At 37.7% G+C, this 24,352-nt stretch overlaps 1 protein-coding gene across 1 annotated transcript in view; it reads left to right on the forward strand.

Annotated features, from left to right (window-relative positions):
- GRK5 (G protein-coupled receptor kinase 5) overlaps positions 1-22,189 on the forward strand; it is a 208,847-nt gene extending 186,658 nt beyond the window's left edge. The window contains exons 14-20 of the mRNA XM_083363682.1: positions 2,712-2,920; positions 10,379-10,513; positions 12,487-12,624; positions 15,552-15,683; positions 16,590-18,732; positions 21,029-21,189; positions 21,642-22,189. Of these exons, the coding sequence (XP_083219808.1) occupies positions 2,712-2,920; positions 10,379-10,513; positions 12,487-12,624; positions 15,552-15,683; positions 16,590-16,688 (713 nt within the window). The 3' untranslated portion in view covers positions 16,689-18,732; positions 21,029-21,189; positions 21,642-22,189. The remainder of the gene's footprint in view (positions 1-2,711; positions 2,921-10,378; positions 10,514-12,486; positions 12,625-15,551; positions 15,684-16,589; positions 18,733-21,028; positions 21,190-21,641) is intronic.
- The last annotated feature ends 2,163 nt before the right edge of the window (positions 22,190-24,352 follow it).

A 24,352-nucleotide genomic window follows, 5' to 3' on the forward strand; every position in this document is an offset into this window, starting at 1 on the left:
ACCTAATACACAAGGCAGTACATCTGAAGCCAGTAACCCTGAGCCCAGGTCTAGCAGTAACCAGCATAGTAACCAACAGCCAAGCAGTCAACCAGGAAGTAGGGTCCCTAGCAGCCAAAGTAACAGATACCCTTCTAGAATACATAGGCCACCAAAATACCTAATGGACTTTGTAAAGAAATGACACCAACTGGGGGGTAAGGGGTGTTGTGTATGTAAATAGTTAGCAATAAGCCATAAAAGATATTGCAAACACTGTGCAGCTTTGCAAGGTTTAAAGCGGGAAAATAAGGTGCAATCATTGGACGCCACAACCAAGAGCGGGAAAACAGACTGTTTGTATTGGTTACAGTTCAAACGCTTTCTCTATAAAAGGGTTGCAACATTTGACATTTGACAGTTGACTTTGTGTATTCAATAAACTCGTTCAGTGTTAACTACTCTGAGTCCTCGTCAATTCGAACCAAACAGATCCCATGATTTAAGCAAATTAGAAAATTCACTTCATTTGCATAATGAAATCATTTGGCTTGTACCAGATTCCCGTGTGAAACTGGAGTCTAATTTCATATCACATATAGTAATGTGATGTGTGATAAACAGTGCTTTTTTTCTAAAAAAAAAAAGGTGCCAGAACTCAGAGGTGCTGTCACTGGGAGCGATGCCGGTGTCTTGCTACGGCGTTGCCGCCTGTCCTTTGCACCCTGGCTCCTGCGGCTTGGAGCCACATGCCATGGGGATTCCCCTCCCCACAGCCGCTGTGGGGATTCCCCTCCCTGCAGTTGCCATGCTGCGGCCCGTGCTGAGCCCCCACCTGGAGCTGCTCCGAACCCCGAACCAGAGCTGTTTTCCTCGTGGCAGTGGTCTCCGGTGCCAAACAGCCTCTTTCCAACCACATCCAAAAAAACTTGTAACAAACATTGGAATTCTCAAGGCCATGTTTGGTATTTCCCAGCAATCTGTTACTGGAAGGAAAAAGCAATCCCTGCTGCATTACTGATCCCAAAGAAGCATTTGCATGTATGCAGGTATCCTTTGGGTGCCATAATTATGGATGAGAAATATTGGTTGCAAAGTTGGCATTTCTGGATGTAATACAGATATTTTGGACTTATTTTTGTTTCTTTGTATGTTTGATATTTTTAAAGAGGCATATGCTACTGACTACACTTATGCACATATGTAACATCTTTTGCTAGGATACATGACCACTGCTTGTCCAGAACGTGAAAAGTGAAAGATTGTGACTAAACAGTTTTTTAATGTACAGATAATACCACCAGAAATTATTTTAGCCTTTTAAATAAATGTTTTTATTGATGTTAAGCTCACCATGGAAAACATCATTTATTGTTATGTATATACTAGGTTAATTATTTAAAGACTGAAGTGCAACATAACTAAATTCTAAATAATCTATTTTTCAAAACACACAACAGTCCAAAAAGTAAAAATAAAGTCCAAATTAAGAATATTTCATTCTTAAGAATTGTTTAATTTAAAGTGGTTTAGTTGTAATACATGATTATAGATTCAAAATAGTTTTCAAGAGTGTACAAAAGATACTATTTTTTTCTAGCATCAGCTAAATTAGACATATTACATTGAGAAAAATGTTTCTCATTTCATTCCTGTTACCTTTATTGATTTCATTGCAGAGATGTTAACATAGGAAATAGATTATTTTGTTATCTAATTTTACCTTCCAAAAGACAGAAGCAAATGAAAAATGTGAGGTTCTTTCCTGTTGGCTTTTTTGAATTAGCTGTTTTAGATTCTAAAAGTTTAGTTCCTAAAGAAGTAACGTAAATAATTTTAATGTCCTCCTGTAGTGCAGGGTAGGCAACCTTGGTTCTTTTATGACTCAAGGACTTCAACTCCCAGAATTCCTGAGCCAGCATAGCTCAGCTTGGAAACCTCTCTCTTTCACCTCAGCATGGCTGGCTCAGGATTTCTGGGAGTTGAAGTCCACAAGTCATAAAAAAGGGCCAAGATTGCCTACTCCTAAAGCCAATAGAGGGAGCTTTTTTTTCTCCAAAAAAAAGGTGTCTGAGCGTTCTATAAGAAAAAAAGCCCTGGTGATAAATAAAACTAATTAAATATAGACTTTTGTTAGGAGTAAGCTTATATGATACTCATATCCTTTACAGAAAAATATCCTTGAAAAATTCCATTCTATATTTTCTGAGGGGGCAAAGCAGTAGTGGGATTCAGCCGGTTCGCACCACTTCGACAGAACTGGTAGCTAATTTTTTTTTGTTGCCCAGGCCCAGAATGGACTTCTGGAAGCAGCATCCACACAGAGAACCGGTTGTTCATCTATTTGAATCCCACCACTGGGGCAAAGTAAAGTAGTTGGAATGATTCAGATTATCCAAGCTGACAGATATCCTTGTGTACTGCATAGTATAGATTATCACAGGGTGAATAGGTCTCCATTCCTAGATGGAGATTTAAATCCTGGAAATATATATTTGAACTATTATGGAGAATTAATTATTTCCAACTATATGGAAGTGAACCTACACAAATGGCTTAATTTTATTATTATAATTACCTATGAAACAAGTTCCACTAAGCTCCCTCCTAGTATCAAATTGATCCTTGGCCAGACTAAATGGAATCTCTTATTTCATTCTTGCCTCAATAGTCATGCTGATGTCAATATAGACATAGGAAACTTTTCCCATTGTCTCTTTCCTTTTTCCCAGCTCCAGAAGTCTTGAATAACCAGCGATATACCCTTAGCCCTGACTACTGGGGATTAGGCTGCTTAATCTATGAAATGATTGCAGGACAGTCACCTTTTCGAGGAAGGAAAGAAAAGGTGAAGCGGGAAGAAGTAGACAGGAGAGTCTTGGAGATGGAAGAGGTGTATTCCCATAAGTTCTCTGAAGAGGCAAAGTCTATCTGCAAAATGGTAAGCAAGTCACTTAGTGTGAAAATCAATTAGTAGACTGTAATGATCAGATAATTATGGGACAATGATTAAGACTACTGTGGAAAAGCTTTTTCAAACCTGGGGTCATACAGATGCATTGGTCTTTAACCCCCATAGCCCTTGAGCAGGAATTCCAAAATCTGAAGTCCACTGCATGTGAAGTAACAATGTTGAGGTAGTAGGCCCTTTGCTGATCATGGCCCTAACCAATGTTACATTTTGCTACCTTCTAGAACCAGCCCCAGTTTTCACAAGCTTCTTTCCCCATGTTTCATTCATTTATATAGTGAAAGCTGTCAATTACTTTTGTTTACCTTTCCATGAGATGTGTTCCCCCTTCAGTAAGATGTGCATTTTGAAATGTTTCCCACTACAACTACTTCCTTGCCTCCGTGAGTTCTAAAGTTATACCAAGCTGATCTAGCTCAGTGCTATCTACGGTGATTTCTCAAATTCAGACTTGCCGCTAAGCTGTTTTTCCACTGTTACTTGGAAATGACGGGACTGAACTGCCTAAAAAAAAGATATATTTCACCATTAAACCAGGCGTCACCAGAATGTGAGGTCATGATGGAGGTTGTACTTGTTCATATTTGAAAACCAGCTGCCTTCATTTCTTGGGATCCATTTGCTGGAACTCTCCTTTGAGAGACCTTATTTTTGTAGCCACTATCTCAGATCACTTCTGAGCATCACCCAGGGTAGGCCTGCTAGGCTTGTGACATTCTTGACTAGAATCACCAAGGATAGATTTCAGGAGGTCCCTTTCTTGGGGCATTGTACCATAAAACATTGATCAATTGCTGTGATAAACTTGAACTAAACTGGGGCATCAAGGTTGACTCAGCCTTCCATCCTTCCGAGGTAGGTAAAATGAGGACCCAGATTGTTGGGGGCAATTAAGCTGACTTTGTAATAATGCCGCTTGGGGTGTGTGTGAAAGGCCTAACAAGCAGGCATATACATAGAATGAAGGCTACTGCTAAGCTTGTAAGCCACCCTGAGTCTTCGGAGAAGGGCGGGATATAAATGTAATAAAAAATAAAAAATAAAATCATACTGAATTCTGGAGTAAACCTGCCTGCTTGAATGCAGCCCACGCTCTGTATCAGTTCTTGGAAAAGAAGAATATCTAATGTTGGAAGATTGGACTGAGCACTAGAATGTGGAAGACCAGCTCCATCATGGAGAAGTTGAAAGAAGAATAAGGGGGAAGGTGGGACTAGACAAAAGTGTATTGATCCTGGATAGATTATTTAGGAAGGCACTCGGGAATAGGTTGAAGCTATTATAGGAATCACGCCTGAGAGGACAAAAGCCATTGAAGGCAAATCCTGGTCTTGGGATTGAGTTGTGTCAGATATCGAATGCTGAAAAAACAAAATTTTAACACAGAAACCAGAGTTCCAAACTACAGTTTGTACAGGGAAAACTGGACCCCTGTCTTACTCAGAGACCCTGTCCAAGCGTATTCTGACAGCTTTATTTATAGGTAGACACACACATTCTGAGGTTATGGTTAGCACCATGAAGTTTGAGAAGCCCTGTATTATATCTCTTTTCTGTAAAGATACAGTTCGTCTTGCCCTTATTTCAGAAGTTGTGGGAAATTAGAATCTACCATCTTTTCATGCCTTAAGCCAGTTGCATAGGGGAATGGGAGAACTCGCCACACCCAACTCGGCGTGGGACAACTCACTGAGGGACAATTTAACATTTCTATTTAATTATTTAAAATAAATAAAAAAATATTTTAATTTTTGCCATTTACATTTTGTTCTTTCCCTCCTTTTGCATCCTTTCTTTAATGATACTGTTCTATCATTTCTTTGAAATTAGTGTAACTTTTGTCCCACAACTAGTTGTCCTGTGGTGAGTTGGCCATAACAAGTTGGCGAATTGTCATAGATCCATTGGATAGTATAGTCCAGTAGGCAGATATTTTACATCCACGTTTTCCTGGTTACAAAACCTTCTGTTGTGAATTGCTATGTAGCAAGTTCAACGTGACTCATTGCTTGTTCTTAGGAGTTCACTGTCACTGTATAATATTGGTAATAGCTTTTTTTTAAGTTTGCTGAGAGGAGGATAAATTTTCATTTCAAAATTAGATTTCATCCTGGTTGACTCCATAGTGAATTGCATGGCTCACAAGATTGCTGCAGAGTTAAAGTGCAAGGAGGCTGTGATCTCCTTGAAATGTAGGGATTAAAAGGGATCTCTCCACAGGGCCCTCTCCATTAATTTCACCAATGAAAGGCTTTTTTTCTGGCCGATGATGAGCATGTTGGGGGGGAAAAAACTGAATCAAAGGAGTTTCCTAGCCTTTTTTGCTTCTTACTACTATCCCTAAATTTCCTGTACTGCCATTTTCAGAATGGTGTTGTGTTCCAGTAAAACACAGTTCAGCAACGCCCTCTGAAATGACTTGAAACTGTGGGTGCCTTGATTGCCAACACTGACACATGCAGGAAAATCTTAGAGGTTTGTTCCATTTGCTGTGTGTCATCCACCCATGCCTGCTTTTAAGTACTGAATACGTTCACAGTTGGATCCAAGCACAACCAGATCCAAGTTCTAGGAACAAGGCTCACTGTTGAAAAATTCCTGTGATGTTTCCTAATGTCAGTAAACGGTGTTTGTAAACTAAATGCTTCAGTAATATGCTGTAATTAGTGTTCCCTTTTCATTTAGATTTGTCCAGCTTTGGGAACATTTTAGCTGGAGAATTTTCCAGAATCATTTGCCAAATCTTGGCTGGTGTGTGAACACATCTACCTGCTTCAGTTACTTCAAACTGAAGAATGCTTATAAAAGTAATCTGGTTAAGCAATTGGAGGAAACCAACTGCAGTTAACTTTCTATTACATGTGTTTCTGAGGTCTAATTACATAAATTCATTATTTTGACGATTTTTAAATTGCAAGCGTATAGAAATAGTTCATGCTTATGCTTCCCATATTGTTAATTTTTCTATTGCTGCCCTCTAATGAACAAAAGGTGAACATCCTGTGGAAAAATCTTTAAATCTGTTTTCCTCGTCATTTTTACAATCAAAGAAGGTAACAGTCTCACCACATATGTTTGCTCAGAATTTTTTAAGAGAGAGACCAGTTGAGTCCAATCATCTTTTCCTTAGTTTATTTTTGTTACTGAATGAAGCTTGACGTTATTGGCCCATAATCATTGAGCTACCTTAGTTTCTAATATTCCTCAGTGAAATTCCTTTAGTTTCCCCCCCCCCTCAAAACAAGTAATAAGTAAGAAGACTGAAATAAAAACCAGTAAAATAGTATATACTTGGCAGAATAATGTAATATAATGCAGCTCCAGGATTAATGATAATATTTGTTGAATGCTTGAATAATTCTATATCTCAGTAACTGTAGCTGCAAGATGAGTGAGGTAATAATGAGGCCTTCAAGTCCTACTGTTCATGAGTACTGCATATGATTTATAACTTCACATTACCCATTTAAATGCTAACCTTTCTTTTGCAAAATGGTTTATACTTCTAATTAGAAGCTGAAACTTCACTTCAGCCAACTGAACATCATCTCAGATTATTGGGGGCAATATGCTCATTCTGTAAACCAGAGGTCCCCAACCTTTTGGGCACCAGGGACCGGTTCTGTGGAGAGAGGTTTTTCCTGGGCCGGAGAGTGCGTGGGTTTGTGTGTTGCCTGCATCCTATGGATGGGGCTTTGCTTGTTTGTACAGACCGGTTCCTGGCATGCTCCGGCCCGGTACCGGTCCACAGACTGGGAGTTAGGGACCCCTGCTGTAAACCACTTAGAGAGGGCAGTAAAGCACTGTGAAGTGCTATATAAGTCTAAATGCTGTTGCTATTGCTATCTCTCTAAGTCCACTGTGTTACACATATTGAAGGATGAAGCACCTTGGAGATCAATGGAACTTATTCCCAGCTAACAATTTTTCAAGGAGTTTAATCTTCTGATGTTAATAAATTGGATTCTGTGATAGGGCAGTGCCTACTTTGAAAATTATTAGGAAAACCTTGGACCTCACACAAGCGTTGTACCTCTGTTTTATTCCTTAAAAACACCTAACATTCTTGTCAGCCAGGGGAAAAAAGTGAATAAAAGAGGGGTGACTCTTAAAAGCAGCAACATCTTTTGTTCAGGACTGTACAGACGTATGAGTGGTTTTAAGGAATATTGGAAGGCATTCTATTGAGATGACATTTGAACACTTCAATCCAAACATGCCCAGTCATACTAAATGTTGTGTAGTGGGTTCTGGAGAGCAGGAAGGATGCCGAGACAATGAGTACAGCATAGCAGCTCTTTATTAGGTGGAAGGGACTGTACTGGGGGAATAGGGCTACCTGCACTCTTATATATACCTGGCCAGTACCTGGCCAAGTACACAAACAACCAATCGGATTGAACCTCTGTTTCCCGCCGAAATTGCTTCCCGCCAAATCAGTTACAGTTCAATGCCTCCTGATGGTGACTTACTCACAGCTTTAGGTTTCCAACAAAGCTTAATACATAACATTAAACAGTGTTGCTCTTTAAAAATTGGGGGGACATTATTTTATAATTAAATTTATATGCTGAACAACTCGCTATCCAAAACCTTAATGAGCTCTGGAATTTTGTGCTCTGCAGATCCAAGCCTCAAAGCTCTTGAAGACTCTTGTCTCTTTGCTTGATCTAGTGGGCTTCAAGAGGTTTGCACCCTAGATTTGGTAAATCTAAATCTAGTGGTGCCCAGAATTTCATTGTGGCTATTGGTAAAGATATATGGCCACCTAATGAGAAGGAAGGACTCACTGGAGAAGAGCCTAATGCTGGGAAAGATCGAGGGCAATAGAAGAAGGGGACGACAGAGAATGAGGTGGCTGGATGGAGTCACTGAAGCTGTAGGCGTGAGCTTAAATGGACTCCAGAAGATGGTAGAGGACAGGAAGGCCTGGAGGAACATTGTCCATAGGGTCGCGATGGGTCGGACACGACTTCGCAGCTAACAACAACAACAACAACATATGGCAGACAGTAATTGGCATTCACCTGCCCAAGCATTCAAAAGTAAATCTCTCATTCATTCATTTGTAGATTTGTAAGCTACTATTTCTCTTCATATATACCATCTTCGTTGAATTTTCCCCATCAAAATAACCCTATGAAGTAACTTGGGTTGATTGATTAACCCTAAGTAATCTGGTGAGACTTCCTAATTGAGGTTGCACTTAAATCTACTCCCAATCTATTTAAGCTTTCACCATCAGTTTGTTCTGGCTCTCAATAACTCTGGAGTAGGAGATAAAATGTTGAAAAATTTTAGGAACTCTTAATAATTCATCAGGCATAATTGTATAAAACATGGTTAAGTTCAATAAGTTAATCTTGCTTTTGAGGCTTTAACCCAGTATTTCTTGAAGGTTGTTGATGAGATTAGGCATACACAGATAGGATTATGAGAGCTAAATAAAATAAATAAGCCAAATAATTAGAGTTAAGATAGAGAATTGATATGAGTTATTTTATAAACCATTGATAAGATGATTAAATATATTCAGTAAGTATGAGTCCAACTTTTTTCAATACATATATGAAAATAAGAATTAATAGTTGGATAGTAGCTCCAGCAAATGAAGATAATGAAGTGAAAGAACCTGGGAAATTCTTTTGACAAAAATTACACAAATTTGTGCAATTTTCCTCAAAATTCCTTTGTGCTTTATCACACTTAGCCATATAAAATATCCAGTTCAATTCAACTTCCTGATTAAGGAAGTCTAGAGAAAAATCATTCTGCTAGAACACATGTATAGATAATTGGGAATGAAATAGGGTGTAGAAAAAAGTGATTAGGCAATTCAGGGGCTTGAAAATGTAAAGGTTTTGTTAATTATTTGCCTAAAAGAAATCTGTGTATTTCTAAATCTGGTTTAGGTTTAAGTCATTAATGGATGCATGTGGAAAAAGAAAAGTGAAGAATTGGTGGCGTGGTGGTGATGATATTGAAGAGAGAATGCTAGAAGGACTATTTCAGAGGCTGGTATGGGAATGATAGTAACATGTCAAAGAGTGGAACTGAAATATATTATAAATGTTAGTTATGTTAGAAAAAAATGCTGAAAAAGAAATAATAAAGCTTTAAAAATAAATATAGATGATATAACAGCAGAAATATGGGTATGGTTGCCAATGAAGTACAGTGTGATTTATGTAGCACGTGTTTAAAGATTGCATCTGTGTCTGACAAGTGGAAGAACACTGTTATGGTTCCCTTATACAAAGCAAAAGGTCACAAGAGTAGATGCAACCCCCCCTCCACACACACACACACACCACAAGATACGTTTGTTCAGTTTATCCAGAGGGGTACTTGTTAGAATTCTGATTAAAATGATGTCAGAAGTAGCTCAGAATTCTCAAACAAAATCTGAGAAGTACAAGAGCATAGTATATACTGCTTTTCTGAAAGTCGCTTAGAAATGTAAGAATGTGAGAAAGTAAGTACAGCATGATAAAATGGATAGGCCTGAATGATGGAACTTTGTACAAATATAGAGCTGACAGTTGCCAACTGTGATAAAAGCAGTATATGATGGAAGTAATAGAGTTAATATAATCGCGGATACATTTTACAAAGAATATTTACGATAACATTATATATACAGTAGTCTCTGTTGCATCAAGCCCTACACAAGACAATAGTGGCAGCCAGCAGCGTCTACTGCGGGGATGGGGATGGAATGGGAGTCAAACTGAAGAAAGTATCACCTCAGTATTGTGATACAAGCACACATTTTATACCTGCTCCAAAAGGACAGGGACTGTGACATGACATTATAACGCTGCTTTCAATATTACAATTAAGAGGTTTTTAAAATAATGTTATTTCAATTTTTAAAAGAGAAATACAGAAAAAACCCTATAAGAAATAACATACTATGGAATAAACAGTAATATCAAATTAATTAATTATGAATTGTAATATCATCACAGATCCCTTAACACTAACCCCAATTGGGCCTGGAAAATACACCTTAGTATAATTATTGTCTGCATAATACCTAATTAGAACTCACCAGGAGTTCTTCACTAGGACTCACAGGAGTGGCCTCGTTACAAGATGACCCACAGCTTGCTGATTCCAAAAGGGACACCATTTTCACCCTGTCACAATTTTCACTTACTTTGTTATGTTATATATTGTGTTAGTTTTATTTCATGGGCAAAATGCGAAAGATTACAATGCCTAAATTCCAAACATGAGATTCCTCTTATTAATTGCTGGACTGTCACATATTTGGCTTTATTTTTATTAAATAGTAAACTATGAATAGCAAATGAATTTTTATAAGCATACTCCTATTAGGATATAGAAGCGAATGTTTGGGTTTCTCTGCATGCAATAAGATTCAACAAATATTTTCTGATCATTGTCTTGGCATCTTTTCAGCTATTGACCAAAGATATGAAACAGAGGCTGGGATGTCCGAATTGTGCTGCTGAAGTAAAGAGCCACCCGTTTTTCAAGAGCATGAATTTCAAACGTCTCCAAGCAGGAATGTTGGAACCCCCTTTTGTCCCTGATGTAAGTGATGCTTAAAAGAGAATTACAGAGCTGAAGTAGAACTTGAGGATGTATATGACCTACTGCTTGAATCTGTATTTTTAACGGTTGCAGTCTATCATCCTTGAGATGCTATTGAAACTGTACTTACAATGGTTGAAATCTATCTTTCTTGAGTTAGGGTCATATCTTAACTTTGGATTTCTGTGTCTAATAATTTTGACTCCATCAGTGATTGAAATTTCATAACAGTGTTTTGGATAGGCAGTCTTACACAAGAGTCTTGAGCTCTTCAAGATGATTTTTGCCCCTCATCTATGCCGTGTTTTCAAAAGTTATGTCAGTTGTTAACTTACTATTTGCTAGCCATTAATAGTGAGGTCCCTAATGTTCAGACACCTCAGCTGATACTAGTCAAGCTCCATACCCCACTCTATTTAAAAGAAATAATTAAATATTACTTTAATTGAAAACAAAATTACTGTGGAAGGTAGCATAGTGCAAAGGAAAGTATTAGCTTCCAGAATTATCTGTATTTTAAAAAAAAGCCCGTAGATATCCCCCAAGATATTTTTATTTTATATGGAAGTTTCAGCCTAGTGCTTCTTTTGTAGTGTATCCAACAGCCCATGAAAGCGGGGGGGGGGGATTCCCTCTGGTTTGATAGAGATGATATCAAAGAACAGCCTCATATATTTGCCTTCTGAATGGGTTTTGAATGGTTTGGCTATAGTTCAGCAGAAGCAAATACTGGAACATCTTAGTTGTTTTGGGCTTAACTAAAGCAAAATCCAGAGGGATGTGGGAGAGATTATGCAGGGTGAGTACAACAAGACTGGGGTGGTGTCGTACCTTCCTTTCCTCTCATCCTCTGCATATTCTAAGTGCTAGCCTTCCACTCCCCACTCCCTCTTCCCAGTGTGTCTTCCCTCCTTGTCTCTCTTCAGCTGCTGCTGCCCCAAAGGTCCCAGCATGGCATCACTCATTTGCCTGTCCTGCGATCTCCCCAGCACCGTACCTCCCTTTCCTTTGTTCCCTGCTTTCCTCAGCTGTCAATGTATGCCATTCTCAAGGAAACCTTGGCCTTTTCTTGCGCTTGCTCCTCGGAATGATTTCTGCTTTTTCTATAGAGCTACCATATCTGTGTTGCAAAAACACAAAGGACCAGAAGATGTCAGCAAAGAATTAGATACAGTTTTCAAATCCTTTTGCTGCCCTCCCCTGTTTTAAAGATCTGATAGCCTTATTCTTTCTGACTGTTCCAAAAGAAAACAGGATTAAAAAAATAGTGGAGGTGGAGGACCCTATGTTGTAACTATAGAATTTTATAACTAAAATTCTCAGTTATAGCTCTCTTTTCCAAAGGAAAAAAACTGTTACTTTTTTTTTCTTTTGAAGAAAGTGCAACCTCCAAGGAGAAAGTATATAGATTTATGAATGCTGCAAGAAGAGAAGCAGTTAAACTCAGGAGGATCACCTGTGCTGGGAAAAGTAGCATGAGTAGCTTGGAGAGTCTGGATAGGCTCAGAAGAATTGGACAGACTTGGAAAGATGGAGTGTATGAAGGGTAGAAGGGCATGAAGGGGCTAGATGAAGGTCAGTGCAAGGGCAGGAGGGCACTGAGTGAGTGAATAAAAGTGATGAGGAAGGTGGGAGGAAGAGCAGCAAGGGGACGCAAGGGAGAGCAAAAGTCCGGGGGATATAGAAGGTTTTGGACAACCTACTCCTTTGACCAGTGCTTTTTTTATAAAAGAAAAAGGTGCCGGAACTCACACATGTCATACAACCTGCCTTGCCTATCCTACAAGATTCCATCCAAAAAAGGTGCCGGAACTCCGTTCTGAGCGTTCTATGACAAAAAAAGCCCTGCCTTTGACCCATGGACATGAACTTTTTGCAGTTCTGTTTGCCCAAAGCAAGTAATGTTTTGAATGACCTCAAATAGCACCAACCACATGTTCAGTTTCTTACTGTTTCTTTTCCTGCTGGGGTAGCCGAGAGCAGTGTACTGCAAAGATGTGTTGGATATTGAGCAGTTTTCAACTGTCAAGGGAGTAAACCTGGACCAAACAGATGATGATTTCTATTCCAAGTTTGCTACAGGCTCTGTATCTATTCCATGGCAAAATGAGGTAATTATATATTTACTCATGCTTCCCTAAAATCCTTTCTATAAACCTTTCCGAATTTCATAAATGCCAAGTATATACTTGAAATATTCTAAATATCTTATTTCCTTAACTTGGATATACTCTGCAGCATTTTAAAATAAAAAAAGCCCAGTTGTGTTTTATTAAAGTGACAGAAAGTGATTCTTTCGAAATGTGTGGTTCTGAAATTTCAGACATGGTTCCTTTGCAGACAGGACTACAATTATCTGATGATTAAAAACAACTTTCTATAATGAAAAAACATGTATTGCTTTCAGGTGCAAGAGTTAGTTAATTGGAATTAGGACCAGCTAATGTTTAGTTTAGTTTTGCTGTGTCTCACCATTTTTGCTACTCTTAATTAAAGTAACCCTCCAGATATGGAAGATTTGTATCACCCTGAGCAAGTTGAACAAAATAGCAATCGGACTAGAATGATAACACAGTAGAGAAGAGTGTCGTAAATTTAGAGGAAGTTGCAAGCCATTCTATGTTGTGGCAGGGGTCTATTCTCTGAGCTTGCTTTTTAGCTCCCAGATGTTTTGTTACCAGACTAGGTAACATCTTCAGCAGGGGCTTGGGGTGAAGTTCATTTATATGGGTCCTAGGTGGTCAGCTGGTCTCACAACTCACAAGGCTGATTGAGTCACAAGACTGGTTGAACCACAAGACCGATTCTGGACTTCCGACTGGTTGCAGTGAGGTGCAGAATCCAGTTGGTGAGGGGGTGGTCAGTTCTATCATTGGTTGGTGATTCGGATGGTCCACTTCCTTATTGGTTCATTTGCTGGTTCTAAGTCAGTGTGTTTGTTGATGGACCTGGTAGTCAACTCACGTGCCTGATGGGTTTTGGTGTGGCCGATGACTTTGGCTTCATCCCAGTCAACTGGTGTTGTTGGTTGTCAGCATGACTGATGATCAGGGACTTCAGGTCATGCCATTTGACAGCCAGCTGGTGTTCATAGATTCTGGTTTTTAACTGGCATCCTGTCTGCCTGGCGTAGAACTGGTTGTTCTTCCTATCAGCTCATCCCAGCATAGCCAAGGGTAAAAAATTGCTGGAGCCACAGATGACAATATCTTGGTGATTATCAGCAGAGGAATAAAGGGGGGCAAATAATGAAACCAGTGACATGACATTGCAACACAAGTCCGTGACTTATGTGTTACTTCATAATATAAGCATGAAATACTAAGTTTCCACTACAACACTACAACACCTCAACACATTCTATCATCTTTCTCTCACAGTCGATATTTATCCTCATCAGATTATTTACTCCTAATATTTACAAAAGATGTGGGAGGTCCTCAGTCTGGGCATCTTGTATTTCCTGATTGTGAGATCCCTTTGGGAGAAGTCATTTCACATTTCACAAAAAACAAAAAAAAAACCATTTCTCACTTTGAATCCAAAGATTTGCTGACAATTACCAATATATACTCTTCCTTCCTATTGCATTTGTAGAAAAAAATTCAAAATAACAATTACATGAAACATTTTCTCTTTTTGATCAACTTATTTATCTAATGGTAGCTTTGATCCATGTTGAAGTTAACTTCTTACAATTCAGCTTTTCCAACATAGCGCCCTTCAGATATGTTGGCAATTCTTGGAATTTTGCTGCTTAATAATCCTGGAATCCTACATATCTGAAGAGCCCCAACCTTGGAAGGTAACTAGGAAGCATTCAGTCTTCTGTACAAGATGCATGTATGATGCACGTGCATGTGTGAAGAGGCATATTAATTCAGTATCTGGCTATACTCCTCTGTGTAAAAACTGACGGTTGTATTTTATATTTTAATACCTGTTTGATTGCTAATTATTTATGACAGAAAAGAGGCATACCACTTCCTTCCAGTATATCTTGTATTTTACTTCTAAGTTCATGTATGATAAAGTGAATAAAGTATTAGACAACCAGGTTTTAATTTCTGCTCAACCATGAACTTTACTGTGTGACTCAAGATGAATCTCTGTCATCTTTGGATATCAGCCTAGTGAATCGTATCTGAAATAAGACTCAAGACTCAGTACTGCCTCTGATGTGCTCCAGGCTCTCGGGGTCCTTTCCAGGGGCGAGCCATGTTCATAGCCAACCCTGGCCGTGCCCATCTCTAAAGGACTGGAACCAAAATTACTCCGGTTCAGTACAGCCAGCCCAGTCTTGCACCAAATGCTTCCCACCAGGGCTGTCCAACCTTGGCCACTAAGACTTGTGGACTGCAACTCCCAGAATTCTGGGAGTTGGAGTCCAGAGGTCTTAAGGTTGTACACCCCTGCTTTATATGCTGCATTGTGCATGGATTCCAGGCCCCATGACTGTTTTGAAACTGTTTCTCCCCCTCCCCTTATTCCTGCCACCACTTTGTTCTCAAAATTAGGTTCCTCCTCAGTTTAGTTCATATTAATATAACTTCTGGATAACCCAAACTGTTGTGTTCAATTAGTTTGCCCCTTGCTTAGTTTTTCCCCCCTTCCCACCCAAAGCTAAGCCACAAGGAAATGCCAGTGGTGGTCCTCCTGTCCAATGTCAGTCTCATGAGAGAAAGATGGGACAATATTATTAAAATATCGTAAAAGAATTGGGGAATGATGCTTAGCAATTGTGTCTCAGAGAAAGGTAGAGAGTAATCTAGAGGTAGACCCCCCTGTGGCACTTCAAATGTTATGCTGAACCATTCCTAGGTACAGGAAGAATCTGGTGTATATAGCATCTGGAGTACACAGGCTGCCTCTGTACTTACCCTAATCTGAAAACTTCAAATGAGCAGCCAATCTTCTTTCTGGCTGGATGCACTTTATTGAGTCTTTATAAATGATGCATTCTATATAATAAGGCTGGGGTTTTCTCTGATTCTCATTATGGGCCCCAGTAAATAATTTTTCCCTTTCGTCTTGCCAGATGATAGAAACAGAATGTTTTAAAGAACTAAACATATTTGGACCAAATGGTACTGTTTCACCAGACCTTAACAAAAACTATCCTCCAGAACCACCGAAGAAAGGATTGCTGCATCGAATATTTAAACGTCAGGTGAGAGTCTCTAAACCTTTCCTAATGCTTATGTTAATTAAATAAATAATCGTCTTTATCAATATTCCAAAATGTCCAAATCTTGTCATGGCATATTATAGACTAATGATGGATGAAAACAACCTTTTGCCAGGCTGGTGTCCTCAGATCATGTTGGATTGCAGCTACTCATTATGGATTGAGGCACGTTTGTGGTGAAAGAGAGTTCAGAAACTAAAACACCACTTTTTCTTCAGGCCTTATGTCCTGAAATATAATTACTGTTGACCAAGAAATGAAACTGGTTACCTGCGCATGGTATAAGGAACTCCATTTGGGCTGAAAGACATAATTGGAACACATGGCAGTGTGTTTGTAAAACATTTGGAAGGTGAAGGCATTATCTATTCATAGATGGCTAGCAAGGTTGACATGGCTAGTCATAAAATATATAGGTACTAGAAGACACACTAAGAAATTTGTCTAGCCCCTCAGTGTTAGGACAAATAGACAGACTTGGAAGTCAAGAATGGGTTTGCAGATGGCCACCATTTGTAGATAATATGAATGCCAATCAGGTTTACTATATAGGAGATTTAGAAGTATTCTTTATTTGAAGAAGATACTAGACACTGATGCTTCGCATTCTACCAGACAGTAGCTCAAGAGGTCCTGGCCCAAACAGAAGGCTCTTCAGAACCCAGGGGTTTAAGGAGAGTTGAGGCTGATAAACTCTTGTGAATAGACATACAGTTAAGGGGATACAGTGGTATCCCCTTTTTATGCCATACTTTATATCAATCAAATGGATATAATCCAGAGCATCACAGGCAAATAGTTATATTTTCTGGAAATTGCAGGGGCATACATCTAGAATGATCCAGAAAAACTAACTTTTTCTATCTTCCTTTTTAAAACTTTCTCCAGCATCACAACAATTCCAAGAGCTCTCCAAACTCAAAGACCAATTTAAATCATCACATAAATTCCAATCATGTCAGTTCAAACTCTACTGGGAGCAGTTAGCTTTTTCTGACTTATGGTTATTACATCCTTCCACTGGTAGAGTATCAAGCATCAAGGATGAGAAGAGCACTCACCATCAAGCTAGAAGATCAACAGTTTATAACCACGGAAGATTTTTTTCCTCCTGTCTGTTCTTTTTAGGGAAGCTTCCCATTTTATGAAGATATTTACTCTCAGGTCTGTTTTTGGGGGTGGAACGTGAGGTTTTATGAGTCAACATTGTCTCTGTAGGACACCTCAATAGCAATTGGAGGCTGACAACTTGCACGTATTTAAAATTGCATCCTAACTAGAACTGAATTTTGTCCTTATTATTTTTAAAGAAAAGGTTTTGTAAATTTCTCTATTGTCTCAGTTTATATTTTGTACATTTGTATTTAAATGAAAGTCAAACTTGGGGTTGTATATTTTCTGAGCAGCAGCTTGTAAAGCCATGCATTTTAAGACTTTTTAGTGTTTTTTTTAAAGAAAAAGTGATCAATACTTCCAGTCTCAAAATGAGGGGGAAGGGGTTGATTTTTCTTTTGTAAATATAGAAAAATGTACATATGTTCCTTTTTCCTATTGCTTTAGTTGATACTTTTTTTATAACTAACTTCACTTTTGTGTTTTTTGGTTAATGGCAACACTGCAGACTAGTGTCTTCCCCTCCCCTCTGTTTTGTTAAAAGCCTTGCATCTAATAAACTTAGACCTACAAAGTTTGGTCTCTCTAGAGAGACTAAAAGGCTATGTCTGAAGTTCAGGATGTCATGGGACCATTGTTGCTATTTGCACTTTTTTATAGCTTTTATATTTGTTGCTGAAAAATCAAATCCTGTTTAAAATCTCATACCGCTTTTTCTTCCCTGGGCTGAAATTATATAACTATTGCTAGAAAAAGAGTGAGCAGACAGTCATTTGCTCTTGACATATGAAGTCCGACCTTGACAGCTCCTTTCAAGAAAACAATAAGATTGTTCTATTTTTCGTTATCTCTTAGTTTCACCTTTAAGTAGGCTTTGCACAGTTCATGGAGAAATGGCTCTTGAAGGCACATTGGATTTGCAGAAATGCCCAATTGATTCCTGAGTCAACATCTGTTTGCTAGTGTATTCACTCCATCCCAGAACAAGAGTGCAATTGATGTGGTCCATATGCCAGTTGGTGCTTCCCAAGACTCCTGCTTGCACTCTGGCTTCCATTTATGATATGGCAACAATGAAGGGAATTAAATACCGGGAAACTGAGCTCTTAATGAGAACTTCTGTACGTAATAAAAAATTGTATCTGTCCACTTTCCATTGCTCCAAGAACCTTCAAGATACCAGTAATGTGAAAAAAGATAGAATAGTTAGAAGTTCTTCAAACATGTTGGCCACTTTCTGGTTCTAAGGTATGACTAAATTGCATGGATTCTCTTTCCCAGATTGAGAAGTAAAACTTTGAACACTCATTTATGAGGAAGGAAGGAAGAAACAATTTCTTGTGTGGACGTAATTTATAAATGACCTCTTTTTTAAATAATAATTTCAGTATGATAGAAAATTGTGTCAATTTTTAACTGTAATCATGTGAATTTAAGGAAAATTTAAGAGCTTTAAACTGCAAAAATGGAGATTACATAAATACTTAGTAAAAGATCACCATCTACAACCAGAATACTACAATGAGTAGTATCCCACATCAGTTTTAAAAGGTAGGATTTCAGATGGCTTAATGTCTCTTCTTTCTGGTTTTTTTTATTTCCAGGAGGATAGAATTTCAAATGCTTAATAATTTTGAGTATTTCAAATAATAAATTTGAAAGAGATTTATCTCATGTGATATTTGAATCCATTTTAAATGTCCATCTGTCCTTTTAAATCAGAGAGAGAGATGGGTCCTTCCCCAGAAAACAGGCTATGTTTAAACAAATATTTATGAAATGTAATTGTGGATTGTAATATGCTTGTTTTTTGCAGGTGATAGTATTTCAAAGATGAGGACACATTTTTACAGGATAAACTTAAGACTTTTCAAAATGTGTGTGGCTGACATGAAACATGTTGGGTTCTTCCTCTCAGGTATTTCAACATGTAGCACAGCCTTCTATATCTATATAAAGTATTTTCCATCAATGACAACCAAGATCATGTCAATAAAAAGAAAGGGTTGAGCCACTTGAATTTGTATTCAGGGACATTAGAAACATTTGATTCTTCTGCCATAATCATTCTTATGGTTAACTGTAATCAATACACTAAACAGGAGTCCCAAGCTGTGAACTGCCACTGGTCCACAAATTGGCAGGAACCAGGCCATGCAAGCAAGTGAAGCCCCATCCGCACATGTGTGAAATCCAGGCAGCATGAGAAACCACACATACCCAGTCCATGGAAAAACCAGTCCCTGGTATCAAAAAGGTTGGGGGTCACTGATCTAATCTATAAACGTCATCTAAATCAGATGAAAAGAGAAATCAGGCATACAGTATATTGTGACCCATGTCAAGGGCCTAAATGCTTCATTTTGATGACAACAGTTCATGGAAATTCAGCTGTTCGGTAACTCTGAATTTCCAGTTTTTGAAAGTGTACATAAATGTGTGCTTCTCTTTGTATTTACACATGCACGCATAAATTCTCTGATATCTCATGCATTCTGAATAAAAAGATAATGGCTAAGTACAATGCCTTACTTAAGTTTTGCATGTGTAACTTTCTGAGTAATTCTTATTGGAATGTCAGCCCCAGATTTCTCTGTTAGGCTGATACACAAATGCAATTAACTGAAGCAAGAGATTGATGTCAGTTAAAAATCTGGGCTGCATTAATCTGAAACGAAGATCTAGGTAATTTACCTGCTGGTTCTATAGAGTAAGGGATAAAACTTTTCTCCAGAAGTTCTTGAGAGCAGGTCATCTTCCTTCCATACAATACACTAGAAGCAATTTTAATTTTGGGTGATCCATGAACAAGACAATGACCACTCTCAGTAAGGAGTATTTAAGATGTCATCCACTGAACGCAGGTATATATTTCATCCATTACCGCTGCTATTTCTGTCCTTTCATCTGCTTCTGTCAAAATGCAGATCCCATCATAGCCTCTTTTCTCCTACAGCTAGACTTTCCTTCTGCATTTGCTTTTCTTTGGTTTCCGATTTCCCTGGGCCAATTTAATTGGAATGGAGTTCCAGATTGTAATAGGCAAAAGCTCAACACAATTCTGACAGCCTCAGCAAAGAAGAGCAAAATTAAATTAATGGTAGAAAGAAGATTGAACTTGGGGTAGGAGTCCTGTCTTGAGTCTTTTTTAAAAGGACATCCTGAAGCTGTAGATTTTCTTTCAATGTTTTTCTTCACTATGTGCAATTTATTAACTATAATAACAGTTACATTACAGCAATAAAAACACAACTTAGCTTGTACAGGACATATATATATAATTCTTTGTTAGCAATTTTAAAAAAAATTTACACAAATATGAGCTGTCACCGGTGTGACTACTGCCTGTCGATGGCCTTCATATATATATATATATATATATATATATATATATATATATATATATATATATATATATATATATATATATATATATATATATATATATATATATATATATATATATATATATATATATATATATATATATATATATCTTGTGGGGTGCTATAAGACCCTTAAACTGGAACTCTTACTGTATATATTGTTTAAACGTTTTTTTCTCATTACAAATGTTGATACATCTACATGGAATTATCACCTAATTTATAAGAATCATGGAACATAAGCTAGTTTTTGAGCAAAGTTACTTATTTGTCTATGAATTAAGTAAATTATTCTGCAATTATTTATTTTATACCACCCTTGTTAGTCAAGTTAGAGACAGTAACAAAAATACGAAATTCTGTGAGGCCAAGCTGTCATTTGGGCAGTCGTTGTTTTAGAAAGTGTTTCTTTTTATTACCTGACTGCGGTACCTCAATAATTTATCTTCAATACTATGCAGCAATCTAGATTTTCATTTCACAAGGCCTATAAGGATACAATAGCAACTTTTGTATTGTAACCAAGAGCATACGTAGTAGGAAGTCAAACATCATTAATGTTAAGATCCATAAATATACGAAGAAAGGAATAGAAAATGTATCCATCTGCCTTTATTTATTCTGATTCCGTAAGTCCTCACCCAAAATACTAATAGGTGCACCATTCTGAAATATTCATCCCCGCCCTATCTATGTACAACTCATGCTTGGATTGGCTACTCCGTAGTAAAATTACATTATTTGAAGGGAAGGAATTCTACAATTTGTTTGATAGTTGAGCTCCATCTACTATTTACTACAAGCTCTTACTTGGCTTTTTTTAACTAGATATGCTGGGGATGAACTTGGGATCTTCTTAATGCAGCCGATGTGCTCTTCTTCCCAATTCAACAGGATTTTGAGTGCTTGTCCCTCCCCATTGGGATACTCTACTATGAAACACAATATATTCAAAGAATGTCATACATTCTACAATCAAAAATGTCCCAGTTTTTTTATTTTTTACCAACTAAGGGTGTGTTGGAAGAGCAATATTTTTACATTCTTGGGTGCTTGGTATGGGGTTCTCCTCCTCCACCACCACCTCTTCCTCCTCTTTTGCATGTACAAACCAGACTCGGCTTACAACCTGATTTCACATACAGCTTGACTTTGCCGGAATGGAACATCTTATAAAAATGTCAAAACTACTTCAGATATATCTAAAACAGGGTGATACTCCATGTCTAGACATTGCAACAATTATTCTTCATGTCTGTGACACAGGTGCCATATGCTGAGGACCAAAACAAAGCTTATTTATTACAGATTTTTATTTCTGCTTCTGCCATAATGTGCAATGCTGAGCGGATTCTTGGTTATTATTTTTTCAACTCTATAAAAAGAGGCAGTGGATATTCAGAGTTGCATTTCTGAGTTTTAATTATTTTCACGAATTCAGTTATAGACTACCATAGCAGACTCTTGATTAAAATAGTGAGATATGTATTAGTATTATACTTAACACTAAACTTTTAAAAAATTACACTTGCATATTACTTCTTGGGTTCAATTAAAAAACATTCAGAAGTAAATATTTTAATGCACTTGTCATATTGTAGTTTGCTAAATAAACAACATAAACTGCTTCTCATACATTTTTTCATAACTTAAATTATACATTTACACTAAGTGGAAACAAATGTTCTTAAATAGAAAATTTAGTGGCTGTTGATATTGTAAAATAATTATGATAATAATTCTAGTATCCAAAGGAATTGTTCATTTGGTTTTAATATTCAGGGAGGGTTTTTTTTCTATTGTTGAATGAAAACCATTTTTATTTTGAGGTTGTTACCAACATCTACGGCTTCTGTGTTTGCTTGAATTCTTGTACATGTCTGATATTATTGCAGTGCTGCTGTATCTAGATCAAACCACTGTTTTGTTTTCCAGTTTTGTTTTGGGATTTTTTAGGAAAAAGAAATAAATTCCTTTATTTAAGTAATGTCAAGTGTCTCTTATTCATATTCCATAAAGTCACTTTTATTAGATAATTCAGCTGGATCCTCCTCTCGGTTAACCATGTTGCTTCTAAAAATAAGCAAAATCCATTTACATTAGATAACTGCTTCCAGTGAGAGAATCAAAAACTTGCTCCCAGTAGGTTTGTATACTCCTTTCTGGAATAAATAAAAAACATGAAATACACTGCAAAATAATGTAATTACAGTATGAATGAGAGGATGTTTCTATTTTTCCCCCATTCATCCATTCTTCATGCTGCTTGGGGAGTGAATTACATGAAAGTTACTTTTGAAACTGCTCTGGAGATCCACCATTTTGTTTTTCCAGAATGTTCAGCGCAAGCTGTGGACTTGGTTTTTGTGGGATTGCATTTTATTCCTGCATGACTTAGAATGAGATAACTTTCAAAAGTAAAAACAAGGGAACTATCGTGGATTGCTAAAGAAACAATAGATTGCCTGTTTCTACAGATGGAGAAATTTAAGTCCCCAAATGAGTGCAAATACTAAAACCAATGTACAATTCACATATCAAATGAGTAAGATACAAATGATCAAAAAAATGTGAAAACTAATGGAATAAAGAACAAGAACACAAAAGTTATTTGTACAGAAGGTTTAAAAATTATTGGTGAAGTATAATACAGAAAAGTGATATAACCATGACCGTTCTTTGTATAAAATTAATTTTACATTAACTTGAGTTGGATTGAGATTGATTAAATTGCAGCCCAAAATTTAAAAAAATAACCACCTCAGGGGGTATATATATATATATATATATATATATATATATATATATATATATATGTAGATCTAGAGTCTCGGGTTTCTTCCCGCGTTCCTTTCATTTTCAGAAAGTTGTGGCGACGTTTCGACGAAATCCCATCCGTCATCATCAGGCCGGAGTGTTCCTCCTGCTGCTTCCAGGAGCAATGCGTGGTCTGGCTGTTCCTATGAAGTCACCCACATCCTATGCACAAGCAAACCACCCAAAAGCAACCTAACAAAAGAAGAACAAGTAGCATTGCAAAACCTAAGAAAAGACAACAGCATAATCATACTACCAGCAGATAAAGGCAATGCTACAGTGGTAATGGACACATCAGACTATGAAGAGAAACTGTCCAACTTACTCAAAGAAACTACATAGAAACCTATATATACAGATCCCACAACCTATCTAGAAAAGACCACCAAGAAAAAGATAAAATCAACTTCTATAAGCCAAGAAACCCAACAAACAATCATTCCTAGGGAGAAGTCATCCAGATGCCCAAAACTATATGTCCTCCCCAAAATACACAAAGATGGAATCCCACTAAGACCCATAGTAAGTTCTATAGGCTCACCACTACAAAACTTAGCCAAATACCTAGCAAAACAACTACAACCTCATGCAGAAATGGCAGCTTCATATGTCCAAAACTCATACCACTTTATAGAATTAGTGAAAAATCTACAGATAGACCAAAAAGACTTGCTAGTCAGCTTCGATGTGGTATCACTATTCACCCAGGTGCCAGTCCAAGAAGCTCTATCAACAATAAGAAGCAAATACCAACCACCAAACCATATTATAGAACTAGCAGAACACTGCTTATCAAACACATACTTCATACACAGAGGCCAGAGATACAAATAGAAGGCGCACCAATGGGATCCCCTCTATCACCAGTTATCGCCAACCTTTTCATGGAAGAATTTGAAACTAACGCTCTGGAAAAGACTACAAACAAACCAAAACTGTGGCTCAGATATGTGGATGACACCTTCGTGATCTGGCCCCACGGGAGAAAGGAGCTAGAAAACTTCCTAACACACCTGAACAGCCTACATCCCAAAATAAAATTCACCATGGAGATTGAAACAAACAACCAGTTACCTTTCCTGGATGTACTTATATACAAAAAACAAAACGGCACGCTAGGACACACAGTCTACCGAAAGAAAACACACACCAACCGTTACCTCAATGCGCAATCACATCATCACCCAGCACAAATAAATTCAGTAGCCAAAACACTAATAACAAGAACCAGACGCCTTGCAGATGAAACACATATACAAACAGAACTACACACCCTGACAGACATATTGACAGCAAACAAGTTCCAAAAAAACAAAATCACCAATATGATTCAGC

The sequence above is a fragment of the Vipera ursinii genome (genome assembly GCF_947247035.1).
Source record: "Vipera ursinii genome assembly, chromosome: 5".
NCBI lineage: Eukaryota > Metazoa > Chordata > Lepidosauria > Squamata > Viperidae > Vipera > Vipera ursinii.